This window comes from Ptiloglossa arizonensis, chromosome 4, assembly GCF_051014685.1.
Source record: "Ptiloglossa arizonensis isolate GNS036 chromosome 4, iyPtiAriz1_principal, whole genome shotgun sequence".
Taxonomy (NCBI): Eukaryota; Metazoa; Arthropoda; class Insecta; order Hymenoptera; family Colletidae; genus Ptiloglossa; species Ptiloglossa arizonensis.
Window position 1 is genome coordinate 4779254 of NC_135051.1, and position 25757 is coordinate 4805010.

The 25757-nt window shown below is 39.6% G+C and overlaps 2 protein-coding genes and 3 non-coding genes across 6 annotated transcripts; 2 read left to right on the forward strand and 3 right to left on the reverse strand.

The window, feature by feature from the left end:
• Positions 1 to 1236: 1236 nt before the first annotated feature.
• Positions 1237 to 1308, reverse strand: Trnaw-cca (transfer RNA tryptophan (anticodon CCA)). Its single transcript has one exon. It is a non-coding gene; the product is annotated as a tRNA-Trp (tRNA).
• A 1112-nt stretch (positions 1309 to 2420) lies between these two features.
• Positions 2421 to 2502, reverse strand: Trnal-aag (transfer RNA leucine (anticodon AAG)). The gene has a single exon. It is a non-coding gene; the product is annotated as a tRNA-Leu (tRNA).
• A 381-nt stretch (positions 2503 to 2883) lies between these two features.
• On the forward strand, positions 2884 to 25616 carry LOC143146401 (muscle-specific protein 20). Of its 2 annotated transcripts, XM_076310676.1 has the most exons (8): positions 2884 to 3143; positions 13596 to 13677; positions 20071 to 20200; positions 21627 to 21747; positions 21830 to 23161; positions 23515 to 23587; positions 23724 to 25242; positions 25305 to 25616. In XM_076310676.1, exons 1-5 carry the CDS (start codon positions 3120 to 3122, stop codon positions 22019 to 22021), a joined length of 549 nt encoding a protein of 182 aa, XP_076166791.1. In that variant the 5' UTR covers positions 2884 to 3119; the 3' UTR covers positions 22022 to 23161; positions 23515 to 23587; positions 23724 to 25242; positions 25305 to 25616. The 2 variants fall into 2 exon arrangements, with proteins under 2 accessions (XP_076166791.1, XP_076166790.1); XM_076310675.1 differs by having other exon boundaries at positions 23724 to 25616.
• LOC143146403 (myophilin) lies at positions 5758 to 10919 on the reverse strand. Its single transcript, XM_076310677.1, has 4 exons — positions 10696 to 10919; positions 7425 to 7624; positions 6880 to 7000; positions 5758 to 6517 (listed from the first exon to the last, which is right to left on the reverse strand). The coding sequence occupies exons 1-4, from the start codon at positions 10699 to 10701 to the stop codon at positions 6335 to 6337; spliced, it is 510 nt and encodes a 169-aa protein (XP_076166792.1). The 5' UTR covers positions 10702 to 10919; the 3' UTR covers positions 5758 to 6334.
• LOC143146491 (U4 spliceosomal RNA) lies at positions 13044 to 13184 on the forward strand. The gene has a single exon (XR_012991976.1). It is a non-coding gene; the product is annotated as a U4 spliceosomal RNA (small nuclear RNA).
• Positions 25617 to 25757: the final 141 nt, after the last annotated feature.

Sequence of the window (25757 nt, forward strand, 5' to 3'; positions counted from 1 at the left end):
AATTTGAATAAAATATTGTTATTATAATTTCTATATTGTCACTGCTTCCCGAAATTATTTATCGGGTTGATTATACCGTGTAATACAGTGGTATACATGCGGGCAGGGATGTCGAAAATTTAATGATTAGCAATCAGAATCATTTAGGCTCAATCAGTTGGTGCATTGTAGTAGGGAAGCATAACTCTACTCGAAGTTGAATTAAGGAGACGGCAAATAAGACCTGCGATCAAGTCTATGCATTTAACTTTTTTGGCAATGTTAAACAATATGTATAAACTCAGAATTCTTTAAAAACTTGTAAAGATAAACATCAAATAACATATATGTAAATGGAACGTATAAGTATTACGATAAAAATCGATTATTGAAGATAATTATATACATTCAATATCGACTCTGGTTCTTGAAATGATTATGAAGATTCGTTATTCAGAATAACTGTTACATGCAGTGTAATAACGTATTTCGTTCTCTATAACAGTTATTCTGACTAATGATTCTTTACAATTGTTTCATTAAAAATCTCTCATCTAACTGTTCGTATCAGTCACTTCTAGCAGAGTTTTAAACCACGTAAAAAATACTGATCGACACATGGAAAATAGTAAATGTCACTACTATTATATCTTATACTGATAAGTATAAGATCACTTATTACAATGCTTATGTTGTACTATTCTTTTTATAAACCATACAACATACAAAACAGTCGGTAATTGTTGTATTGTATTTTTTGTGAGATCTGAACCGTCGGTAATCTGGATATGAGTAGTCGTGGGGTATGTGAGAGTAAGGAGGTTAGTCACTCTAATGAAACTTTCTTGCCTAACGTGGTAGCCTGGTCCAAGGAGGGGCTAAATGAGACAACCCGCGCGAATATCGCTCAACTGTACGAGAGAGGAGAAAGGTGGTACATTCATGCTATCCTGATATTTTGCGTCTTGTGCGCGGGATGTGAGCACGCACCGCACTTCAGTGCAAAGAAAACGCGGTACATATATGATGGTTGAATTCGTGCTGTTCTTCTTCATAAGCAAGTAAGCAGTAACATGGTTTTTCACAGTCTGCAAAATACGATATATTTATATATATAGCTATACGATTGAGGTAAAAAATATAAAAACTTTTTATAATTTAGAAATAAGAAATGATTATTGTTAAAAGGCTATAAGATTTGCAAGATACGAATAATTGATATAAAAAAATAAGTAATATTTATAAAAATAAAGGCAATGACCCCGACGTGATTTGAACACGCAACCTTCTGATCTGGAGTCAGACGCGCTACCGTTGCGCCACGGAGTCTGCTTGAGCATCGATGATCAATGACTAATTTTCTATATCACAAATAAGAAAAACATTACAATCGACAGTATACTACTGTACAAAATATCTTCAAGAGTCAAAATAAATAAAAAGCAACAATAATAAACATTTAAATGCGCTTAAAAAATTCAAAAATTGTAATACAAACGATCAAATTTAATCTATACAATTGTATAGCTTTATAAAACTACGATTGCGAGACTGGTGTCTGAAAGATTGCAAGTGATATTGATACCTTGTGTACCAACAGGGTGTGGCTCGTGGTGGCATCTTCAGAATGAAACATGTAGCAGGTTAACATATAATCGAGGAGCATACTTCCGCTGTACTTTTTCGGAGTGACTATGATTATTATTATTTCTCATCACTGCTTCCCCTTTATAATCAAATGGGTGTTCAATAATCGACCTTGTTAAGTAAAATGGATAAGAGTAGCTATCCCCCGACGATAACAATAGCAACAGGATTTCATTCATTTGACAGAATACAGAATTTGATTCATACACTCTTTCACATGTAATATAACTTTGTTTCTAGAGTATTTCAACTGATGAAAAACTTATTCATTTATACAGACATCATTAGTTCAGATGGAAACCCACCAAATATTTTCATCTAAGTTCCAATATTCTTTTAAATCAACGTTATTAGATGATACAATGAATGTATATTACATGTTGAGTGTAAAATTTTACTCTACATTTATTATAAAATTGATAAACGGTTTATAAATTTTGCATTTTATTAACATTGTTTGGAGATGTGATATTCATTTATCGATAAAAAACTTTATCCACGGACGATGTTAACACATGGTGCTGTTTTATCGATCTAAGTACAAAGTTCAAGATAGTGTCGATAGATGTCGCTTACCAAAGCATCGTAAGTCGGACTCCTACCACAACGTGCGCTCCTGATAGGTGTGAACCACGGCGCCGCGTGCCGACGCAACCCATTGGACCTTCAAAGGAATCGCTACCACTGCCTTCTTCCACTAATTGCGCGGGACCGACCGCAAAGGTTTCGTCGAGTACCTTGCAGGAATGCTGTGCGTTTATCGCACGTCATTGTAAACCGAAGCAAAAATTAAATGGCAGCGGTGGGATTCGAACCCACGCCTCCGAAGAGACTGGTGCCTTAAACCAGCGCCTTAGACCGCTCGGCCACGCTACCCGTTGGAGTTTCAATTCGTTTCAAGGACGTGATACAGAGATATTACTACGTTACAAAAAGCTGACCGAAAATACAACGTGGTGCACAGCTTAACACGAGACGATTCCTCGCCAATAGGTAAGTCGAAAATGTGAAACCTTAGTGACAGAAATCTTTATTTTCAAGTGAATCGATATTGAAAGTATTTCGTGGTAAATTGAAATTGCATTGGTGCATCAGTCAACTTCTTGCGTTATTCAATCTGTATACTTTGTTGAGAATCTACGATTCCTGTGCGATAGTGATGTAGAATTTTTCTCAAACATTTTTCTAAACACTTCGTATTATTTCCAGTTGTTAGAAACATGGTGTTCACGTGATTCTTTAAGAACACTCTCCAAAACGATACCGGTGGAGGTGGTCGCGTGTAAACCAGGGTAGGTGGTGAGTAAGTGGTCCATATATAGAAGCGCCCCCACGTCCACCAACACGAGCGCGCACCTGTCACGCATATATACGCAGCACGAGGGCCGAAGCGAACACTTTTTGTGCTTGAGTGGGTAAAGCTCTGCCGACTTGACGAGACTCTTCAACGTTTCGAAGAATTGTAAAAGAACGCCTGTAAGCCGAATTTCATTATGCCTGGACGTCCGCTTTGGCAGGTGAGTAGTATTAAAGAAATTATCGTTGCGTGTCGTTCACGTGGTTAAGTGCATTGTCGCGCCATCGAATTACGATGGTAGGTAGGTAACCTTCAAATTTTAGTTTACTTTTGAGAGTTTACACATTTCGCGGTAAACGTATCGATCAATATTAAAAATTGCGAATTGGGATTACCCCGATACCATAGTTACATTGAAGGCGCGAAATCTGCACCGTTCGTAGATACATTTATTCGTAACAAAAGTGTAATCGCGTCAAACTGAATTCGCGGCAAAGTAATCGTGAATCGCTATTGTGATTATTTCGTAGTAATGATACATAAAAGGACAATTGTTTTGCATGGGAAATTGTCGCCTGAAATTCATTCGTACGTATGTGTATATTATAAATTCGTGTTAGTGGCAATGAAATTCAGTGGAGACCGTTGTACCATTACTTTCTGTTTACTTTTCGTTATGGCCTTAATTTTATGGTGTACTGGCGCGCCACCTGTCAACTTCGGCGAGTAGTCAGTCGATCTCGAGAAATCCTGAAAAGTTACGTTAGAAATGTCCAGAATTTACAAAACGTACGATACGCCCGTGAAATATGGCAAGGGGGGAAATTTTTTCTCCTTGACATGCTGAAAAGTCCATCTATTTCCAACAGCTGACTCAACAGCGTACATCTCCGGAATATTTTTACGAGTTTGCATTAAAGTGCTCTAATTCTGGAAAGGTTATAAATCGTGAGTCACCCAATGCACCAGGGAAAACTAAATTTGATTTATACGTGGGACTGCGACGAATCGTATCGTTCTTGCGAAGGTTGTTTCATTTTCAGCGACATTTTTCGTTTGTAAATCAAAGAAATATTAACGACTTCCAGAAAATTTCGGTTTAGATAACGAACAATGATCGATCCAGACCTGTCGTGGCTTGAAGCTAATTACTTCGAGGGACGGCCTTTTCCTTTTCTGAAAATGTGAGACCTGTAAAAATAGTACCAGTTGGAGAATAAAAATTCCACATGTGACCAATCATAATTTTGCAGATATTTTCCATAAAATTAAGAAGAAGTTAGGTTATTTATTAATTTGTAATGGTAGGTAAGTTAAAAAGTCGATAAGTAGTTCTTGGGGGCATCTTTAGGTACGGGCTCGAAGCTTCTGGAGCTTCTTTAGTTTTATGGTAAGAGAATCATACGAAATGATTCTTTTTTACTTACGTCCTGTCACGATTCAACCAAATCAAGTATCTATATACTCGAGAAAAAGGATAATAAAACTTATTCAAGCATGCTGTTACTCAGATATATTAATCCCGATCTTAGACTCGCGTTGTCCCTTGCGCGCAGGAGATATCTGCTCGAGTACCGGAGTATTATAAGCACTTTTTATCGTTAATGCGATACCATAATGCGAGTCCAGTCTCGAAACATATACCGGTGTACCGTGAACGATCCAGAAATAACCCAAAGGCGTCGGGATGTGCCAAGCTAAGCAAAAGTTGCAATTAAATTTTGCAATTTGAGCGTGTTGCGTTCGCCTGTGTGGAAAGGGGGGAAGAAAACGGAAAAATTTCGATCGCGATGACAGAACTAGTCTCACGGCAACGTTTATTTACAAACAAGCCACCGGTATTTTCGTGGTTAGTGCGACGAAATTAACTCGGCCAAGTTGAGGGTGCGCCCGAGGCCTCCGTATGCGAGATAGAAACCCAAACGAACTGGAATGGCTCTTGGATCTGTATAACCGGCGAGGTTTCTGGGATATTAAAATTTTTTATTTCAATTTTTATATTACAATAAATCCTGCGCATATTGTTGCTCAAAAGATTGGACCAACCTTTAAAATAAATGAATCTTTTTTCGTACGTCCAGAAACATTTTATCGAAAATCTTTAACATATGAATTGGGCATTACCTAAGTATAATTAAACACAGTTTGAATGTATGTATAATTTTTATCTTATGTCATTCTTAAGTTGTCCCTTTAACGTGAAAGAGTACAATTTTCAATAAAACAGACAGGATGCTTGTGAAAAATATTTCCTTTCTAATTTTCGAGTAATAAAGAAGTCATTGATTTTGTGAAAATTAATAATGTGAACAACCAACGCGCGATATCTCAATTTTTAATATAAATGTTGTTAAGTATACGTTCACCTGTTTTTAGACATTGTATTAGACTAATCGCGTTGGTTTCACTATTTTTGCAAGTCACGCAACATAATGCATCATAATTTAAAACTAGAGACGTTGTTGCTACATTAGTCGTGAAAAGAAGAGTGTATTAATGTTTCAAGAACTTGGCACGAGCTTGCGATGGAAGAATCTTCAATTGTCGCGGTATCTTTCTCAGCTTTGTTTCTGTGACATTATACAGAAAATGTAGTTTAAAAAATAGTTTACACGGTTTCAAAAATATATGCCAATTTTCTTTCGTTGATCCAAAAAGAATGATTTTTGTAATAACCAAGCGTTATTATTATTTTCGGTTCTCTCCGATCATTTGCACATCCAGGAATGTTGACTTGAAAAGTTTTTTTAAACAAATTTCATTTTCCAAAGAGTCGATATTCGAACATAAGCGTCGTTTGGTAACCATGACGAAAGTTATAATGATACAGATAATAAAAAATAGCAGCGTTGTCTCTTTATTTTTTCTTTCTTTTTACACGTGTCGTATACATATCGTTAGGAAATTATGAGAGTACAATCGGATATCTTAAATACGTATTATCAATTCGAATTGATAGATCTTTGATGGAAAATTCAAAGCCTCGCAATAAGCCTGGTGAAGTAATTGCGTGATCCTGTTTATTGCGCATCGATGTTACCGTTTGTTTCTGACGTAAGAAGTAACTAAGTGACTGTGTGTATTTTACTTGTGTGAATGTTGTGTGTGTATGTGTAATGTGTTGAATGTACCGATAGCGTGTGGTGTACGAATAAATACGTGTAACGAGTAAGATAACATCGCAGGTTGTTAGGATCTCCCAATTCACGTACACAGAGAATACTGTAACATGAGAAATTTCATTCTGGCGAACAAAGGGTGTTTCGTCATCTCCGTGTCTCCAGATTACTTTTTTCGGAAAATATCAGATGTCTCGGTCAAGGACATCTTGAATCGTGCCTCGTTGGGGATACACAGGTAACAATTGGTAAAAGAATTTCAACACCTATGTATCTATCGGGAAAGCCACGTTTACATGTGTCGAGTGTTGCCGAATCCACCGTGGCCAGCTTGGCTGGCACCTTTGTTGAATCCCATTTGCAGATTGACCTGGCCCTCGCTAGCTCGGAGTTGTTCCTCCGTGAATGTTCTCTTGTTTTCATCGGCCATCTTCGGACCTAGTCTCGGTCCCGTGTATTCTGGATGTTTCTGCGTCTGGATCGAGAAAAATGATACGTACGATGATCGAGGGTCGATAAGAATTTTCGATAGAGGACCGGGAACCTTTCTTTGTTTTCTATCTCCGGTCCAAGATTAAGTTTGTCACCTCGTGTCGGTCATTTGTAGAAAGTGCTCAATTCTATCAACACGTTGAACGTTACAACGATTCTTTAAAACGCTTGTAAGACACGGACTTGTACACTTGTAAACTTTTAAACAGCATCACTCTCGTTAGTGATACTATAAAAAAATTATCCAATGTTTCTACTTTTAACACTACGATTTAAACAGATATCGTATTTGTTTTCTATCTCTACTCTTGAAACAGAAATTTTGAAACTTCTTCGATTACTTACAATCCTACCAAGAGCGTACAGGCAAAGCGTAACTTGTGGGATGTTGCGTCTTTCGAATAAATCGGCCGTCTGGAAGATCTCTTCTTGTGGAACTCCGTAGTCCTTAATGGCGGCTTGGAATCTGCTCGAAAACCAAACAGTCTCAAGTCTCCATCCAATAAGAAAACATAGAGCAGCGATGAACAACCTTCGAGGTTCATTGCGTAACCCACTTCGATCGAACAAACTTGTAAACGTTCGATAAAGTACTCTCAGAATAAGTTGAAGATTTGGAATTGTCAACTCGAGTCCAATGTATCATATTTCTTCAATTTCGAGGTAAGAGTTCGATTCAAAAATATCCCCATCAATTATTAAGTTTTTAATTTAATCCGCTGTAAAAGGTTGTTCATCGTCGCTATAGTCTTCTATTAGAAATAGGCCACTTAGAAGAAAGAAATCGACTTTCGAACCCTTCCTCTTATTTAAAACACTGTCAAGGTGGTCTATTTCCAACTGGACACTCGGTACAGGTGTTTCAATACGAGTTCAATAGCCAAGAGCACCTCTGAACATTTTCCATGAGCTGGAAATTGGTTCCTTTGGCCTGGATTTTCTTCACCGATCCTGGCGCCAGTTTGTTGATAAGCTTGCAGAGGATGACGCCATCCTTAAGTATGTCCTCGTAGTTCCCGGGCGGGAGCTTTTCACCTAACACGGCCTCGATCCAGGCCAACACCTCGGTCTCTTGTTCCTTATTGCGAGCCTACAAACAGAACGTGTTCGCCCTTCGTTAAGCGTGGCTAAAATTAACCTTAAAGCGTTCTTCCTTTCGGTTATACATCCAAGATCTTTCGGTAAAAACTGTCCCAGATAGTTTTTACTTTATTAGATAGATTTTTAACTTTATAACACAACGAGAGGACCAAAAAAATACAAAAGCACTTGGTGTTTCTATTATAATAAAGAAAATATATACAACCGCGAAAGAGTTCGGCAAATCTCATCTTCTCTTTTTATCGTTTTGTAAATTGGTCTACAATTCGTCACGTAAATATTCGATGCAGAAAATCCAAAATAATTTAAAAATAAGATTGCATTATCGAGACGTGTAATTTTCTTGCAAAAATAATCATTGATGATGTCGCAAACAAGGATTATTTTTAAAAAGATTACCGCTGTTTTTTTATCGTTCATACTATTGTATATTAATTGACAAAAACTTATACCAATGTTTACTTTCACTTCGGTGTTGATTTATAGTATGTATCACTGTTCAACGAACAGTACGTTACGTCGAACAGTCCTGGTCCTTTAAGGGGTTAAAAATTGTTCCGACGAGGGGGTGTGCGGGGAGCAGGAAAACGGAAATAGATCGCGGGGCGACGGTGTTATGTTACTCGCGTCGAGAACAAAATACGCCGACCGATTCGTCGGCTTTTATTAAAACTGGCAAGAAACGGCGGTGTTCGATTCGTTGGCCACCTGTTTCCGTGCCGTGTGAACCCCGCGAAGGTTTTCGCTGATTTCTCGTAAAATCGTATTGTAGGACGAAATTATACTGTTGGCAGTTTGACAATGATTTCACTTCAACGCCTTCCCTTTCAAGCTATTAGCGTCGTTGAAACGTATTTTCAATTTTTCGGGTGAGGGGGAAGGGTTAGATGAACGACGAGTGGAGTATCGAAACGAATTTCACAAGGATCGCGTTTTCCAACGATTCTGGCCACTTCGAGCGAACGAAGACTCCTGTTTCATCCGCCTGTTCAACGTAAGCAAATTTGTTAACACGTTTTACGGTGATTTACGATGCCAGCAAATCGGTCCGGACCTGACGTAAATGAAATCTGGCATCCTTCTGTTCGCGATAGATCGGTATTTATAGCGGGGGAATCAGCCTCGATAATTCGCGAAACTGGATCCGCGTGTTCTACCGAAACGCTTATCGAGTTATTGATCAATTCGCGTTGCATTTAAACGCACCACGGTAACCCGGTGGTCGAATTCGAATGCTCTGTAGAAAGTGAAAAGTGTCTTAGAGACTTTTACACAAACTCCCAAAAGTGTACATAAACGTTCACGTATGCCCCTCGAGAAAAGAAAATGAATATTTTTAAAAATTTGATAAATCAATTACAGCAGAAGCGGTCTTCCCTCCGATTCCACGTTTAAAGAAATTTAGAAAATTTAATCACAAGAGAAGTGACCCTTCTCTAAACTCCGTGACTGAACGATCTTTTCAGTTTGATAATCACAGATTATCTACCCTTTGAAGCCATTCAATTCTTTTTGTTTTTTTTTTTTTTACACACTGGCTGGTTCACGTTTACGATGAACTCGAACGATTCGAATGGCTCGATTTCCTTCTCCGTTGTTCGTGAATAGAATAGTTTTCAACGATCGATTCCATTCGCTGGATTTCTAACCGCAGACGATCGTCGCTCGTTCCCGAGAGAAATCTCCAGCTTGTCTGGGAAGTGTCAAGCCTTCGGAAGCAACGTGTGTTCCCCGTTGAATTCTCTCTCTTTCTCTCTCGAGGTGTATTTTAGGCTCCATTCTCAAGAGGAACGGCGATTCTCGTTGCTCGAGACCCGGTGTATCCATCTTTCCCGAGAACGTTTCACGAACGCGACACGTGGTGCAACGATTCACTAAATTTAACGTTCAATTGGTCAAGTCGAGCATCCGTGACCCATGAAACAGCAATAGATCATGGTACACGTGAATGGAATTCTTTCGCACGGCGTGGGACTTCGATACTCCTCGATATTCCTCGATACTCGGAAGGTGGTTTTATTTCAAGCGTGGAGTCCTACGTACGCGGAACACTTCGTACGGTTCACGATCCGTTCAAGATCGCTGTAAATTAGGAAAAATTAAAGAAAGTATTGTTTTTTTATTAGAGCCAAGAAAGCTTCCAATGTAAGCTTTAATCCTCGAACGATGAGACACACTTTACTGTATGTTTCTTTTCTGTTACATCGTCTTTATTAGTACGTTTGTCACAGTGGTATACATCGTACTCCTGTCAGTATCTTTTAACATGTTGCATGTTAGATGTGAAAACTTGGTTCTGTAAAAATACAATAAAAAAAAAAGAAACGATCGATGCGTTTCGCGAAAGTGTACGGTCCCTTGCGCGGTGTTGTCGCCATTTCTCGTATCCGTGATTCCGCCCCGAAATCATCGGCGAACATAGATATTACGTAATGCTATTTATCTTGGGTTATAAATACTTCGAAGGCGGTGAAGGAGGAGATAGGCGTCAAAGTCGATCGTCGATACAAATTGCCGTTACAGAATTACCGGGATTTCAAACGCGTCGACATTCCCAACGCGTTCATTCAAACTAAAAACAGATCGTTACAGATCCATTGCGAAACGTTTATCCTCTTCGCGTTGAAAACAGCGTTTACGAAACGACTTGTAAACGTGGAATCCTAATCCAGAGACCGTATACTCCTGGTAGTGTTACTCGTTACAGGAGAGCTTCTCGGGTCATCGATAGCAGGCGCTGTCACCGAGCAGTGTTCTCTATTTGTTTTTCTTTTGAAACACACATTGTGTGTGTTTCCTTCGTGTCAAGATTAATTCAATATCTTGGGAGGATCGCCAGAACGAAATAGCCCAAGGTCTACCGTAATTAGGATTCTACGAATAACCACAAGTTTCTGTGGTGACGTCGCGGATAGAAAATTATTAATGTACCAGCTGTTAAGTATCACTTGCCCTACGTTCGGTTAAATGTCGCGATATTGCTGTTATTCGGTATTTCTCGGTCACTGTATCCCCATTTAAATGTACACGGTGGTCCCCGGCGATCGAAGATAGACGTACCGGCATGGTTTCCCCTTTTTTCCCTTTTCGTTGATCGTCGTTGACTCGGCCCACTGGAGGACTTCCGACTTTTGAACGGTGACGCTGACTAGAGACTAAGTCGGACGCGGTGCGTCGCGACGCTATATGCCGGTCTCCCCTCCGCCGGTATCCTTTCCACCCGACATTCAGGAACGAGTGATTTTTGGCCGGTTGCCTAACGGGTATTCCCACACCCTCTCCCCCGTAACCAGATCTTGACACTGTAGCCTTATTTACAAGACACGAGCTGTCGCATATTTAATAACCGATTTCTGACCCTTCTTCAGAATGGAAAATCAGATCGTTGACGTCTCCACGTGTTTTTAATGGTTGTGTCGAGACGAATTTCGAATCGTCCTTAAATTATCCGACCTGATAGGAGCAAGGGGTTGGCATAATCAAGGAGGTCGGAAAATCGAAGGATTTTTCTTTTCGGAGCAACCGTAGGTATAGATACGTACCATTTTTAGAACTTAATGCATACTTATTTAATGTACATTCAAGTAACGAGTCTTGTGAGTATTAGTCGAGTTGAATTTTCAGAAGAAAGGTAAATAGGAAAATGACGATCGTTTATATTTTAAAACACGTTACTCACGTATCGCAATAGTGATGCGTAAAGTAATTTGGTAAACGGTTCAAATTCCCAAGTCGCGTCTTTTCGAGTGTGCAAACAGCAACGATGGTATACGTGTTCACTGAGGCTTCCGAGATGGTTCAAAGAACTTTTGGTGGATGTGGGTCGTGTACGAGGCAAGGATGCTTATTTTTGCATCTTGCGTGCCTTTTCTTCTTAACCCTTTCACGCGCGATCTTCTCTTTGACGTTTCATAATTCTCCGGTTACATGTAAAGATAATTCTAGACAGCTTTGCAATCGATGCATAAATCTAACAAAACCGAGCAAAATGATATACGGTTGGTTACAGAAATATGTTTTCCAAATAGCGTCAATGATCCAATTTAGAAAACTGGTTTCCCAATTTGAACCACGGATCTTCTAAATTGGGCCGTGTTTGTTTCTCGTTATTTTAGGTAAGAATTTTCATTTAAAAGTATATTTGTATTCTATAAAAACAAAAATAATAAAAAAATAACTCTTATACTTGCAAATGACCTTGCAAGAAAGACACCGAGCACACTCTTCTCCAACAACTGAGTTCGAAAATACAGACGATATTTCTTCGATCTTAATAATTGGTTCTTTCTACGTAGCGTACGCGTGCAAAGCTACACACTTGTGGAAGGATTACAAACGTTTTTCACGAAGGTTCGACGTTTCTGGTCGACGTAGAATGTTCGATCGCATGAGTGACGAAAATAGGCAGCGATCTGGACAGGCTATTCAGGACCGGTGTATCACTACAGTATTTACAACTATTTGTCGTTATTGCGAACGCTGACGTCGCGAGCCGGACCGGAAAATCCGAAGATGTGGAAAAGTTCGAACAAGTGGGTGTGTTTTGCAAGAAAGGATGGTTAACCGGTCCGTGGACGAACGCCAGATGAAAACTCCGATAAGCAAGGCGGTGTAATTTCTGGATTCTGGCCACTTCGAAGGGTGAAGCCACCGCCGAGTTTAGAATCCGTCAATCGACGCCGTTTCCAAGTTTATCGTAACAGAACGAAATCGTCTGGAACAATTTTTCGACGTCGAGCGTCTCTTATGTAACAACTATTGGATTAACGGTGTTGTCGAAATCCAAGCATCGTTCCTATACGATTAATCGATCCACAAAGTCCCGAATAATTGGTCTTGTCAATGGTCACTTGTACTTATTGGTTTTCAGAGTCGAGAGTAATAGAGAGAAAAAGCGTGTATTTGGCTGTATAAGAAGTAAAGAATGAAGCAAAACTCCATCGTAAGGCATCGTTACACGCGTATTTAAAGTGATACCTCTTCCGTTCGTGTTCTCCTGCGACGATACATTTCCAGCAAATACTTAACCGATCTTTAGTTGCACTCAATTGCTAATACAGTATTTACAGTTAATACACGATACTTAGAAAAATGTTTCCTATGGTACAGAAGTATTTGAGACTATTGACGGAAGATTCGTGCTGTGAATATTTTCGATAGAAATTTATTCCGAAAAATAGTTATATACCAGTATATGTAGTTCTGTAATTTGATTGTACTTCGTTAGACGTTGACGTATTATAAATTCGTGGCGGTATTTAATTACCGATAATTTGGATGCAGTATTTGTATTCACTCGCTCCGTTAGTTCTTGGAACTGCCACTAGGAGGATTCAAGGAAGGAACGTTTCTCACTGTTGAAAGGTGGCAGCGCTGTTATTAGTAGGGCAGAGAAATACACTCTCGTCAGCTTTGCGCAGTGGCGATATCGTAACCAATGAGGTTCTACCGAGGTGCGATTATTGCTAGTTGAAAACTTTTACCAATACCCCGCCATGACGATGTGAAATACCATCGGCTACGGCAATTTTTGAAAGTTTCTGCGGAAACTGATAATTTTTATACAAATATAAATATTTTTATCATAGCTGTAAAATTCAAAATTTCGAAGCAGCAGTATTTAATAAATCACTGTTTACGTCCTTTAAACTTGTATTACCATGACACGAGAGGCATTATAACGCACAGTCACGCAATTATGTAAGTTTAATCTTTATCAAAGATTCTTCCACTTGGACTTAAAAATAAACTTAATAAATATTCGACACGTGTGCGGGAGGAAAGCACGGCACTTAAAAACGAGTTATTTACGGAAGGTATTACTATATATCTAAATAGACACTACCACATCCGTTTTAAAAAACGTTGACCGCATTAATCACGAGTAGGAACGTATCAATATAGATGCTCGAACAACGTTACAAAGTATTAAAATAATCGTTTTAACGTTGTGCTTATAGGTTGCTGGTAAGCGAGAAGCAAGCCAGGAAGCCGAGGCCCAGCAATGGATCGAGACAGTGGTTGGACAGAAATTTCCACCAGGTAAAGTTAAGAAGAAACAACGGTATTAGAAACGTTAATTAACTATCGTTGTACAAGGGCATATTTAATATCTTTATACTCTAGTTTATCTAGCTGAAAAATTTCACGACGCTCTACTTACGTAACTTTACCGTAATCTAACGGGAGAATCCGTGTGTACGCTTGATTGAACTTTATCGATGTTACCACTCCCTTGATCTACACACGGCCATGCATGAACTCCTGTTCTCCGGAGGTGGTGCGGTTTGAAAAGCGTGTCAATATCACCACCCCCGTTTGAGGCCCGCGCAACACGTGCGAGCCTAACTAGAACCCTATAATTCCCGGATATAAATGTCAGGCCGTGTGACGTTGCAAAGGTTAAATTTGTTCGCTAGGTCAGTTATCGAGACGTCCACGTCCGAATGATAAATTGAAAAATTTAAAAGACGTTCGACAGTAGGTGTGCACCTGTACTTGAACACAGTTCGTTACTTCGCGTAGACGCTCGAAGTTTCAAAAGAGGATAATTAAAAATTGTCGGTATTTGTAAAAGAAACGTTGTTGTTAATAACACGATGATACGTAGAAATCGTACAGATTGAGACTAATATAGACGAGAACTTTTCGTAACGATGCACGGAGGGACTGGTAGTGGTTGGACTCCACAGGAAAGGGAGTTGATGACCGCAACTGCTAGGGGTAGGTACATCCTCCGTGGGCGGGTGTTCTCCTAGTAAAACGCGCGCTTTGTTACGTCATTCGAGTCACCCTATTGAACAGGAAGTGGGTAGCAACCCCTACGTCGAACGTGCACCCCTGATTTGAGAAATACGCCAGGCGTCGACGCAATCGCCGTGTTGGACATGTCGATTGCATATCTAGGTTTGCACAAGTGAAGAACAAGATTCGCCTCTTTTTGTACCGATATCATATCTTTTCGTTATTGTACGATCCGAAACACCGTGAATTATTACCCTTCGAGAACAGGAAAAATGTATCTTTTCTCGTTGATAATCAACTCTGGTGATAGTAAGGCCTTTCTATTGGAAAAATCTTTAAACGTAAATGGCAACGTTCGGTGCTTTCGTGTTAGGCTATCAGCCTGGTAATAACGAAGACGACCAAACGATCTTTCTCGTGTTTTATTTTAATTCATCTACATTTGAAACCCTTCGCGGAATTCTCTGAGATTCTCGAGGAGGGTTGTACACGAAGAAGCTTCCTTGACGAAGTGCGAGCCTGGTGTTTGTCGATTCAGGGCGCACCTGCCATAAGCACGTCGTCCCGCATAACACGGAGGATAGTTATTTCGAGAAAACCGCGTGGTAAAAGTATTTATGAATATTTCATTGCACGACTTTTCAATCGAGACAGTTTACATTAATCCGCAACGATTAACACTGTATCGCGATCAGTGTTTTCTAATTAGAAAAATTGCTAACTTTATCTAACGAGGTAATTCTATCCGCAACAGTGTAAGTGTCGTTGGAGCGTTCTACAGTGTCGGTTCCACCTAACCTAACAGCACGTAGAAAGAAGCTCTACGTGATGATGCGAGCCGGGTATTCGAAGCTTTTGATGTTATTGACTCGTTTAAAATTGAACTTGGACTACCGGCGTTCGACTACCGCCGCGGTCATATACTTCCTTTCCTTCCGACTCGCCCCTAACATCGTTGGTCGTTCCGATAACATGATTGGAATTTGCTGTATTCCAGAATTCTTGAATCTTTCGATTGTAGATGTTAGCCTGTTCCTGGAAGCTCGCGAGGCATGCTGGACACGACCCTCGCGTAACAGTTTACATACCTTGGAATATTTTTCGGGGGAGGTGGAAAAGGTTATTAAATTTTAACGTCTAAAAGTTTTAAAAAACATGAGAATTTATTTAACTTAAGAAATTTAGAGATATGTACACGACGAAGCAGCTGTTCCAAACGATAGGCAAATAGAGTTTAGTTAAAAATTTACAAATATTAATATAAGAAAAAGTGGAATCTTAAAATATTAGAAATTTAAAAACAAATTCTTTATCGCAATTGAAAATACACGGTACGATTGTAATTGGAATTATTAGTTTGTTGTTGATTATATGAAAAAGAAAAGCTTCTAAGCTTAGCGTTTCGTTGAACGACGTTGCACAGTCGGTTGTCTGTCGACGACGTGTATTGATTTAGCGTCATCTGTTCATCATGTTACGTCGTAAGGACGCCAATGTATCAGGGCCGCATACAAGACCCTAGATAGTCAAGTCACAAACATTGCATTGTGTCATTTCTTCTTCCCGCCTTCTCGCAGCCCCTTCAACTTTCCTCTTCGTGGAAAAAATCGCACATTAAGGGATACGCACAACGACCGAACTTTATATCATCTACGAATTTGTTACGAGGTTTCGTTACCTTCTATTCATTTTTTTCGCGTATACGTTGTATGTGTAACGAGTACGTGCACACAACGTGGCATCGACTCGGTGGGAGAAGTTGGTTCGGTGCCACGAGCTACTCTGAACACATCTGCTTTAATCTGTTGCGAGGATACCTTAAAGCTCAACGAGTGAAAGCGAAGGGTTTCAGTGGAGGGAAGTGTCAGTCATCCGTTCGTCACGGTGGCACAAGTAGCTTGGCTGCACCAGGGTACCAGCAGACGTTTGAGGGATTTATAGCTTGCCCGCCACGTTGACGTCAACGTCGACGGATCGATTCGTTTCAGACAGATGCCCCTTTACAGTTAAATAAGATCTCGTTTCCATTTCGTTGGTCGCTTAAGACGACAGGGCTGTCGATACGTCGAACCGCTCGTCACGTAACGTTGCGTGACGTCACGAAAGCTCGCAGTTACTAGGGTAGCAACGATGGGTAGTAGATGAATTTATGGTCCTCTTACCAACGGTGAGAGGTACCCCTTGACGGACACATTGAGAAAATAAGAACGTTTCCGGCAAAAGAAGTCGCGTCCCAATGATACGTTTCGACGAAAGGCTTACCGACCGGACGTCAACGGGTGTCAGTTGTCCGTCAAAAGATCGTCAATGACGTCATTTTGAGACAAGCCTACCAGGATTACAGCCTCGGGGTAGATTTACGACCGAGTGCAACAAGTGGTTGCCCGGAGCTATATTTCATCTAAGGGTGTATACGAGATGAAGCATGGTCTGCTCTTATTGATCGGTGAAATTCGTCTTTATATTTTTGCGCGAATAATTTCTTGCGTAAAGGAAACAAGATTTACAGTAAATGGAACAGAATTTTTTAAGCCACTTTTCACGTCCCCCCGTGTATGAGTATTAATTTTTTTTATGTATATTTTTATATGTTTTGAGTAGACATTGACTGAGAATTCTAAGTGCAGGTTGTAGGTTGACATGTTAATAACTATATTACGGTAGAATAAACCGTCCAGATAGAAAGTTACAAAAGTGAGAGGAAAAGTGAATTTTGCGCGCGCCTACTGTCCGTTTCCGCAAGACCTGTTGCATGCCGTTAGTCGTAAATTCAGCCCCAGGATGTTGTCCTGGTGAAAACCGTGTATTTGACGTCTTTATGACGTGAAACTGACGTTAAATCGATACCAGGCTAGGCAAGCTTATTCTTCGAAGGCAGAAGCGCCCCTTGCTTACGCATTCCACTCGTGATGATGTATACCATGGAAATATTGTTCGTTACTCTTATTCTTTGCATCGTTCCAGTTTCATTTAGACAATACTTCTTAATTCTTCTATAATTACCGACCGGAGTAATTGCACGAAAGACTGTACGTGACGATAAGTTTGATATTGCTTAGTTATCTCTATAATACGTGTCCAACTACTACTTAGCAGGAATCCGACGTTACGCATTTAGATTCAATGTTACGTGCATCCGCAGAAGTAACGAAAATGCACACGTGATGTAACACGCAAGAAAGGTGTGCCTACGACGGTTTATCGATTTCACGTCAAATTGTCGAGACATGACGACCATGACGTGTCAACATAACAGGATAGTATCAAGAGTAGAAATAGTTCCGATCCACCAATACATATTGTTGCGACCCGATATTTTTTCGACGCGTATTGACACAACGAAGACAGCAATAAGATACGTAACGTCTGAAAAATATCAGGCCAGTATCACGTGACTTTGTTTGTTCGGCTACGAAAGAAATGAGCAAAGAATCAGAGGGAACTGGCGAGATGGATCTGGAAGGCGTTCTATCGATTTTCTGTCATCTTCTCGCGTTTACGACATCTCATCGCGTTTCGACGTTACCAGGAATGTATCAGCATATCACGCTTATTTACTCCATCTACCCGCGTTTTGATCCAGAGGCGGATGCTGCTGTCGCTCTCGGCTGTTGCCTGGATAACGTGGAAAAGCGGAAGGTCTGCTCGACTCGTTTGACTCGCGTAGTCGAAGCACGTTCCGCTTGAAAGGTGATACTCTCTGTAAAGAATTTTCTTCTAAATTTGTTAAATTATAAAAATATTCGATAATCGTTATTCCAATTTTCTGAGAGTTTTAGTCTATTGCCTAAGTACTTCTGTGCTATGTACAACGACGAACAAAACATTGTAAATTGTATCGTTCCTTTTTAGACAAGTAGGATTTCCCCCGAAGGTATATGCATACTTATATCGTACTTGCATTAAATGCATGTTAAATTACGAACATTTTGAACTATAATTCGTAACTCTATACAGTTCAACGTTGAATCGAATACTATTTACAATTTAGTCTTTGAAAGTAGGGAGTCGATTCAAGACACTAATTGAACAGAGTTGTCCAACGTATCTGAAACTGATCGGCTGTCGAAGTCTCGTCAATCGAAAATTCAAGCACACGACCAGTTTTGTACTAGGCAAACAGATTTTAGGGTAGGCATTTAGTGGCGCCCCCTCTATAACGAAACCACGTGACACGTCGTCCTTGCAGGATCAGGGTAGTAGTCTTTTGAACAATTAGTACGTGTCGCTTTCTCCAAAAAGTTCCAAAGAAACTAATAATTCGTCCGTGAAATACAATAAATCGATATTCTTATTTAAAATCGCATCACATAGTCGTTAACCAAATTGTTACTACAGTGGAATGGACGAAGGAGAGGGAACGACTCCAGTCGCTATAAACTTCTGCTAGAACAGATATATGTATACACATTTGCATAGTGCGTGCTGTTTTATAATTTATGTGTACATAGAGACCGTAGATCTACTCGAAGCCCGGTATGTTTTCTTAGTACCTCTGTAACTTTCATATTCATAGATGCTGCATATATTATCATCGCTATTATCGTGTAACTAGAATGTAGCGTTCGTTGAACGTCGAGGCGAGGAACGCGAAGAATGAGTTATTTTCCAACGAGAAAAATTACGCCGGCAACGACTTCTCGCGATAACATTTCAACGCGAGCTATTCGCCTAGCGTGTGTAGCTCGATATTCGTTGCGGCATTATTTAAACTATCGCGCTGATTACATTATAGGATCGATTGGAAACAAAGTTCATCATTTACACGCTGGGAGGGAAAGCGCCAACTGTTGCGCTTGCCGACCGCAGCGCTTCCTCTCACGCCTCGTGCATCAATACAATTTACAAAGTCGGTCACCAGGTAGCGTACCATGTCGATAGGTTCGATACATCGAAACGTCACCAAATGGAATGTGGGTGGGAGGGTTGGGGGGAGGGCAAAGCTGGTACAACGAAACACACTTGACAACATCGTCGATGCTCTTGCGGGAAGCTGCGCTCCTGGCAATTCGAGATGCACTGTGTCTTTCGAATGGCGACGAGAGCGCTTTGACGCGCAAGCCACGACGACGGCAAGACAATGATGGCGCTGATCGAGACACCCGGTCAAGAGCAAAAAGAGCGAGCAACGGAAAGACGGAGGCGGTCTTTCCTGATCCTTCGGCCGAACGACAAAAAATGCCATGCCCCCTTGGCGCGCCTCTTGGCATAATGGGGCGCTATGAATGAGTGCTGGTGCACGCAGCCTCTGTTATTATTTCGCGGCAATCTCCGACTGTCGAGAGGGAGGCAGGAAGGTGGGAAGGAGGGTAAAAAAGAGATACCACTCACTCGTTCATTCGAGAGCCGATAATCACGCGGCCGACAATGAAAATCGATGGCTGACGCGGAGTGCGCATGTCATTCCCCGCGGAACTTAAAACCCGCAGTTGCGGCCGCGGGGGAGGAAAGACTGTTTTTTCTGTTATCCTGGTGCCACTGTGGTCCTCGGCATTCTTTTCATTGTCCAACCATTCGTTCTCTTCGTATTCGTGTTTTTTTTCCAAAGGGAGATATAGAAGTGATTAATCATCGTTGATTAAATATTAACGGGGAAATAACGTTCAACGAAAAAATAGTTTTAAAATAACAATTTTGCATGTTTCGATTAAAGGAGTCTTCCGGTTTGTTTAATACATTGCGTATGTGCAGGTGTCAGTTACGAGGATGCTTTGAGAGATGGTGTGTTGCTATGTAAACTCATGAACAAACTGCAACCGGGTCTTGTCACCAAGATCAATACATCCGGCGGTGATTACAAGATGATGGATAACCTGAATCAGTACGTATCGTGTGGAGTCTATCCGATTGTAGCGAATTAAACGCGTCGAATGAAACTTGAATTTTACGTTGTCAACGCTATGCATATAATGTATCGCGTGTAGTAATCATTGCTCGTTGTTCACTGTCTTGCTTGTGTAATCTACTAACCCATTTATGAAATATACTCGTTACAGTACGTGTGCTTAAAATAGAGGATTATCTATTGGGAGGCAATCTCGCCAGTTTTTGTCGATCATATACCATCGAGCTTCCATTGATCTCATGCTATCCTACTACTCAGTCGACTTTACGCAATCGACAGTGTTTTGCTTCGGAACGACTCTCGACTCGCAAACTATCGACATCGAGACCACTGGTCACCGACTCTCGTAGGAATCGAGAGATCAAACCATTTGCGACTATTGACCTCGAATTATCGCTTCGAGAGCAACGATTCCTCCGTAGAGTTGCCGCGAATACTGGTCGCGATCTCCTTCCTGTTACCTGAGAGCCTGGTAAATAAGTACCAACAAAGTCTGAGGTCGGGACCGTCGCAGTGAACTTCGAACGGACATAATGGAGTCGCTACTTTCTTATACGACAATTATATTGTTACAAGTCACAGCGCAGTCGTTAATCGACCATTAAAGTTAATGATAAGAAGTTAGTCAACTAATGCTTAATTTGACAAGAATGTTTTTACATTTGGTATACATTATCCTTGTATTTCCTGATCTTCGATGGAAGATTAAATTGTAAAGATCGAACGTAGCTCGTTGCTGTGTTTCTAGTTAGTCTAAATATTTATCTAAGTACGAAAAAATGATACAACATCCAGACGATTGGTCGTCAAAACCTACACCTAACTACACATTTGATCAACGTGACTTTTCGACGTTTAATAACAATTGTAGACGACTTTCTTTGACAAAGTTTCAACGTGTCAAATTAAGATCTGGTCAATTCGACGAAACATACAAAGTTAATTTTGATGGATTCTTTCTCGGTCCGAAGTGCATCATACACGATGTTTCCTGCATCTGACCGCGGTGTGGCATGCGCATGCCGCCAATTGGCGCGTTTTCAATGTTTAAGAGCGCTTTACTGAGTAGTGGGGCGAACGATGCGCAGCGCGGCCACTCCGCGTTACTCCCTTTTTACGCGGAAAGTAAGAGTAACGTGGAGGTAGTCGACACTTGTCTTTCGCATTTCATTCATTTCTACATTCCTGTTATTCAGAGAGCGCGTTAACACTGGCCTGCCTCACGCTTATTGTATCACGAGGCGCTTTGCATCGCTGTCTACAAAATGGCAACCCTAGAAACTAACTCTGTCTGCATTTCAAGCTGATATTTTTCAACTATAATGTCGTACGGAGTTGCGAAAACCATTACGAAACGATTACTTTGCATCGACGATGATAGTAATTGCCTCGATTGTTCCAGATTCCAGAAAGCTTGCGTGAAATACGGAGTACCTGACGTAGATCTCTTCCAAGCGGTCGATCTTATGGAAAGGAAGAACATAGCCCAAGTGACCAACACTATCTTCGCCATCGGTCGCACTGTATATAATTCTTTTCCATTTTTTATTAACAACCATCTCTGCAATCTTGGAAGCATTGAAGTAACACGATATTTGTTCACAGACGTACAGACATCCAGAATGGCGTGGCCCTTGGCTGGGGCCTAAACCAGCGGAAGAAAATAAACGAAACTTTACGGAGGAACAATTAAGAGCAGGTGAGGGTCTCATTGGCCTCCAGGCTGGAACCAATAAAGGTGCTACTCAGGCTGGCCAGAATTTCGGTGCCACGAGGAAGATACTTCTTGGAAAATAAAATAATCGCTCTTAGTACTTCTACAATTATTTTTTAAATAGTTCAGGGTTCTTCTACATTTAAGCACAATGTGCATTGAAATCGTGGACGAGTATCGAGTGCAATACAACTAATCTTGTAAAAAGAAATCCCAATTCGTTATACATCCTGTAACCATTAATTTTTTTATATTAACTATTATAAATTGTTATATATATACGAACAAAGCGATGTACTTTTGTTTATTTAAAATTAACTTGACCGTATAGTCCAGGAAATAAATGTACAACTCGAAGCTTTCGCACATAGTATCAAATATCAAAGATAATGTAATATGCACTGAGAAAAATATTATTGTAACATGCTGATCCAACAAACATAACGTTCATATTATTTAAATTACCCTGAAATTCTAGCTGCTACTATTTAAAGCGGTTCAAATGGATTTATTTATTTAAAACAAAAGTTTTAAATTTGCAATTACATATATTCGCATAAAAAGTGATTATAGAACTTGTGTCACCATCTGTTAGTGAAAAACTTGAATTATTCTTCTACAAACTTTGACGTTTTCCGTCGAGGCCGCCACTTGTATTTAACGAGTCAACGAAGTCAGTAAAGATAGTATCTTTAAAATATTCGTCCCTCTATACCATTTCTAGTATTATCAAACATCAGCCTCAGAAAATAATTTAAGAATAAGTTATGTTCATTCTCACAATGGAACTAGAAACATTTTAACAATATGACTACTATACAAAACGCTTATTAAGAAGAGAAGAATATACGTTTGGTGTGCTATATTGCCCTCAAATGGCAAAAATTAATGGACCTCTGTGTACACTCGTCCTCGCTTACGTACGCAGGTAGAGAGACACGTACCTACATGACGATGAGCCACGTACGTGACGGCAACGATGAGTGGGCGTGACGTGTACGTACACGCATTACACGCATTCCTTGAGCGGTTTCTACACCGCAAGGCTCCCCGAGGACCAGGCGAGTATCTCATGCTTGGATGTCAACAGTTCATTCACGTTCCCGCGTCGTTTCATCCACTATTGCTCGATCATTGAAGGAAGATTTCTGTTACGAGCTTGTATACCAATTATAGAAAGAAAGGAAAATCAATGCTGCATTAAGAGAAATATGGAATTATAAGTAAGTAGAATGTGGACAACGTCGAGTAATATTACAACGCATATTCTCTCAGGATCGATCTTTTTTTCTCTGTACAATACGTACTCGTCCTTTGTCATTCAAACTATTAAAGAATTATTATTAATTATCGAATAACTTCTTAACAAAATGTTCGAATACTTCATCTGTGCATATAAATTACGTAAATTAGTCAACAGCAAGCGTGACATAGATGTGTAAAATTAACATAACCTGTGTGTGATAAGCGTTTGAGTCGCTATTAAACAACAATGCACTACCAATATTTTCATCACCTATAAAGTTTAAAGTAAAGATTATATTACTGTTTATTAAATATATTTCATTGATTTCAGAATTTATTTTGATTCCTGTATCAACTAGTGGCAAGTGGCTATGGAATGACAATGCTCTATCGATAAATTCATGGTATGTAAAGTATGAAATAGATTATTAATTTAAGGATAAACTATTATTTATTAATCATGGTGAAATAAGAGTAATAATTATTTGTGTGTAATGTATAAATAATTGTGTATAAATAATAATAGGTAATTTTGTACAGGTAATCTCGGGCCAGTTTCCTGTCTTGTTTGTACTCGTGGAAAATCAAGGACCAGTTTTGTCGCCTTTTTTATAAGTCGCCGAAGTTAAAAATTCCACAAAATATGTAACATACGTTTTTATAATGATGTATGCATACTTTTAAAATATGCACCATTAACGTGTGCAGAACTTGCAACATACATTATAATAGTTTTAAAATAGAAAAAACATACTAGCACATATTAGAATACATTAAAATGCGTATAATATGAAGTATTTGGAAAATGACAACTTAGTTAATCCTTTGTCCTACAATTTATGTTTCGATAACGCGATAACGTACGGATGTGGACAAGACTCGCCCGGTTTTTATGTTTAGTTTGATTTTCTTACAACGAGTCTCACAATATTGTAGGAAAAGGGATTGATTGCATTACAAACTGTATACTCTTTGTATTTGAAAGTGTTGCATTGAATACTATGTATTCTTTATATTATAAAGTATTGTAATAGACACTGTATAATCTGTTAATGTCTTTCCATTTTCTATGTTGATGTATTAGATATTTATAATATGTTTATGTATATGTCAATTAACTAAAATATGCATTATACTTTATGTATAAAATATATTTAATACCTAAAAAGTTTTATCCATAAATTGGTAAGGTATTTTAATCTTTACATACTGTAAGTCATCTATAGAGCATTATTTTTTAGTAATTTATGCAATTTCTCACATAGATTAATTGTGTTTAAATTAAATATTTTAGAAAATTAAAATCATCTGTTATGTAGTTAAGTGTCTTGGTGTATGAAACTAAGAGGTTGCGTGCAATGGGAAGCGAATAAGTTCATGATTTCCCCGACTCCCTGTCGCCAAAGTACGTATGTAGATTATGTATTTACTAAATGATTTTTATTAATGGAAATAAGATTCTGTACAAATAGTGATAATATTATTTATTATATATATTGAATATTCGATTATCACAGTTTTCGATAGTGTTTGTAAGAAGTAGCAAGTGACAAAGGTCGATTAAACAGAGCGAGAAAATCTCGGCGTTTCTCGGTCACGAGAAATGACGTGTTTTGCCGGTTGATCGTGGGGCAGGCCAGTTCTTGGGGACCCCCTGTAACAGAATTACAGAAAGGGCAAAGAGTTGTACGCAACCTCTTTGTATCTTCTATATTTCTAATAAAGAAAGGTACGTTTCGATATCCGGTGTACAGGATACATAGGAGAATGTACAATGCCAGTAGCCGAAGAGACAAACTTTCTTTCATATTCTGTATTCCTAATGAAAGGGGAGCGCTGCGGAGTGGCCGCTCCGCGCATCACTGCGCCCCACTATTCTTCACGCACTCGTAAACCGCGTACATACGAATCGTATTCACCTTCCGGACCCTTTCTGCCTACAATTGCAGTCACTTCTGCTACTGAATACGAATTAAACAATCAGTTTGTCCAACAACGAGATCGCGTGGTTTTTGTGGCTTTGTTCTTCATTGGAAAATATTGATTTTCGTTTACCGCAGTAAGTTGACACAGTTCGTTGAAACTTATAAATTACCAATTATTCGTTTCTTACCTCTCCAGAAAATAGTTTAGTCTTGCGTTTAGTATAAGAGTCATATAATGACGGTAAAGGGATCTAAAAAGTGTAAATGTATATACACTTCAGTGGGATTGAATCACTGCAATTGGCATCGCCATTCATCATTTTCGGTGAGACAAAAAGTGTGCTTATATTTATATCATCGTGCGACAAACTATTGTGCAATATGTGCATACAAAGCTATTTTGTTATCAGTTATAAATAATACTTGTAATGAGCGTTAGGGTATAGTTTACTTGTGAACAACTTAACGGATGTACGTGTTATTTTAATGAATGAAAGACTATAATTGACTCGTGTCGTTCATTCAAAGGTAGGCATGTGTGCGTAGGAAAGTTGTAGCTTCCGGCAATGCACCTACTACGAAAGCTCTTTATATTCCTGGTATCCTACTCGTGTGGAGTTCATTGGTACGTTTCCACGGTGCTCCGTAC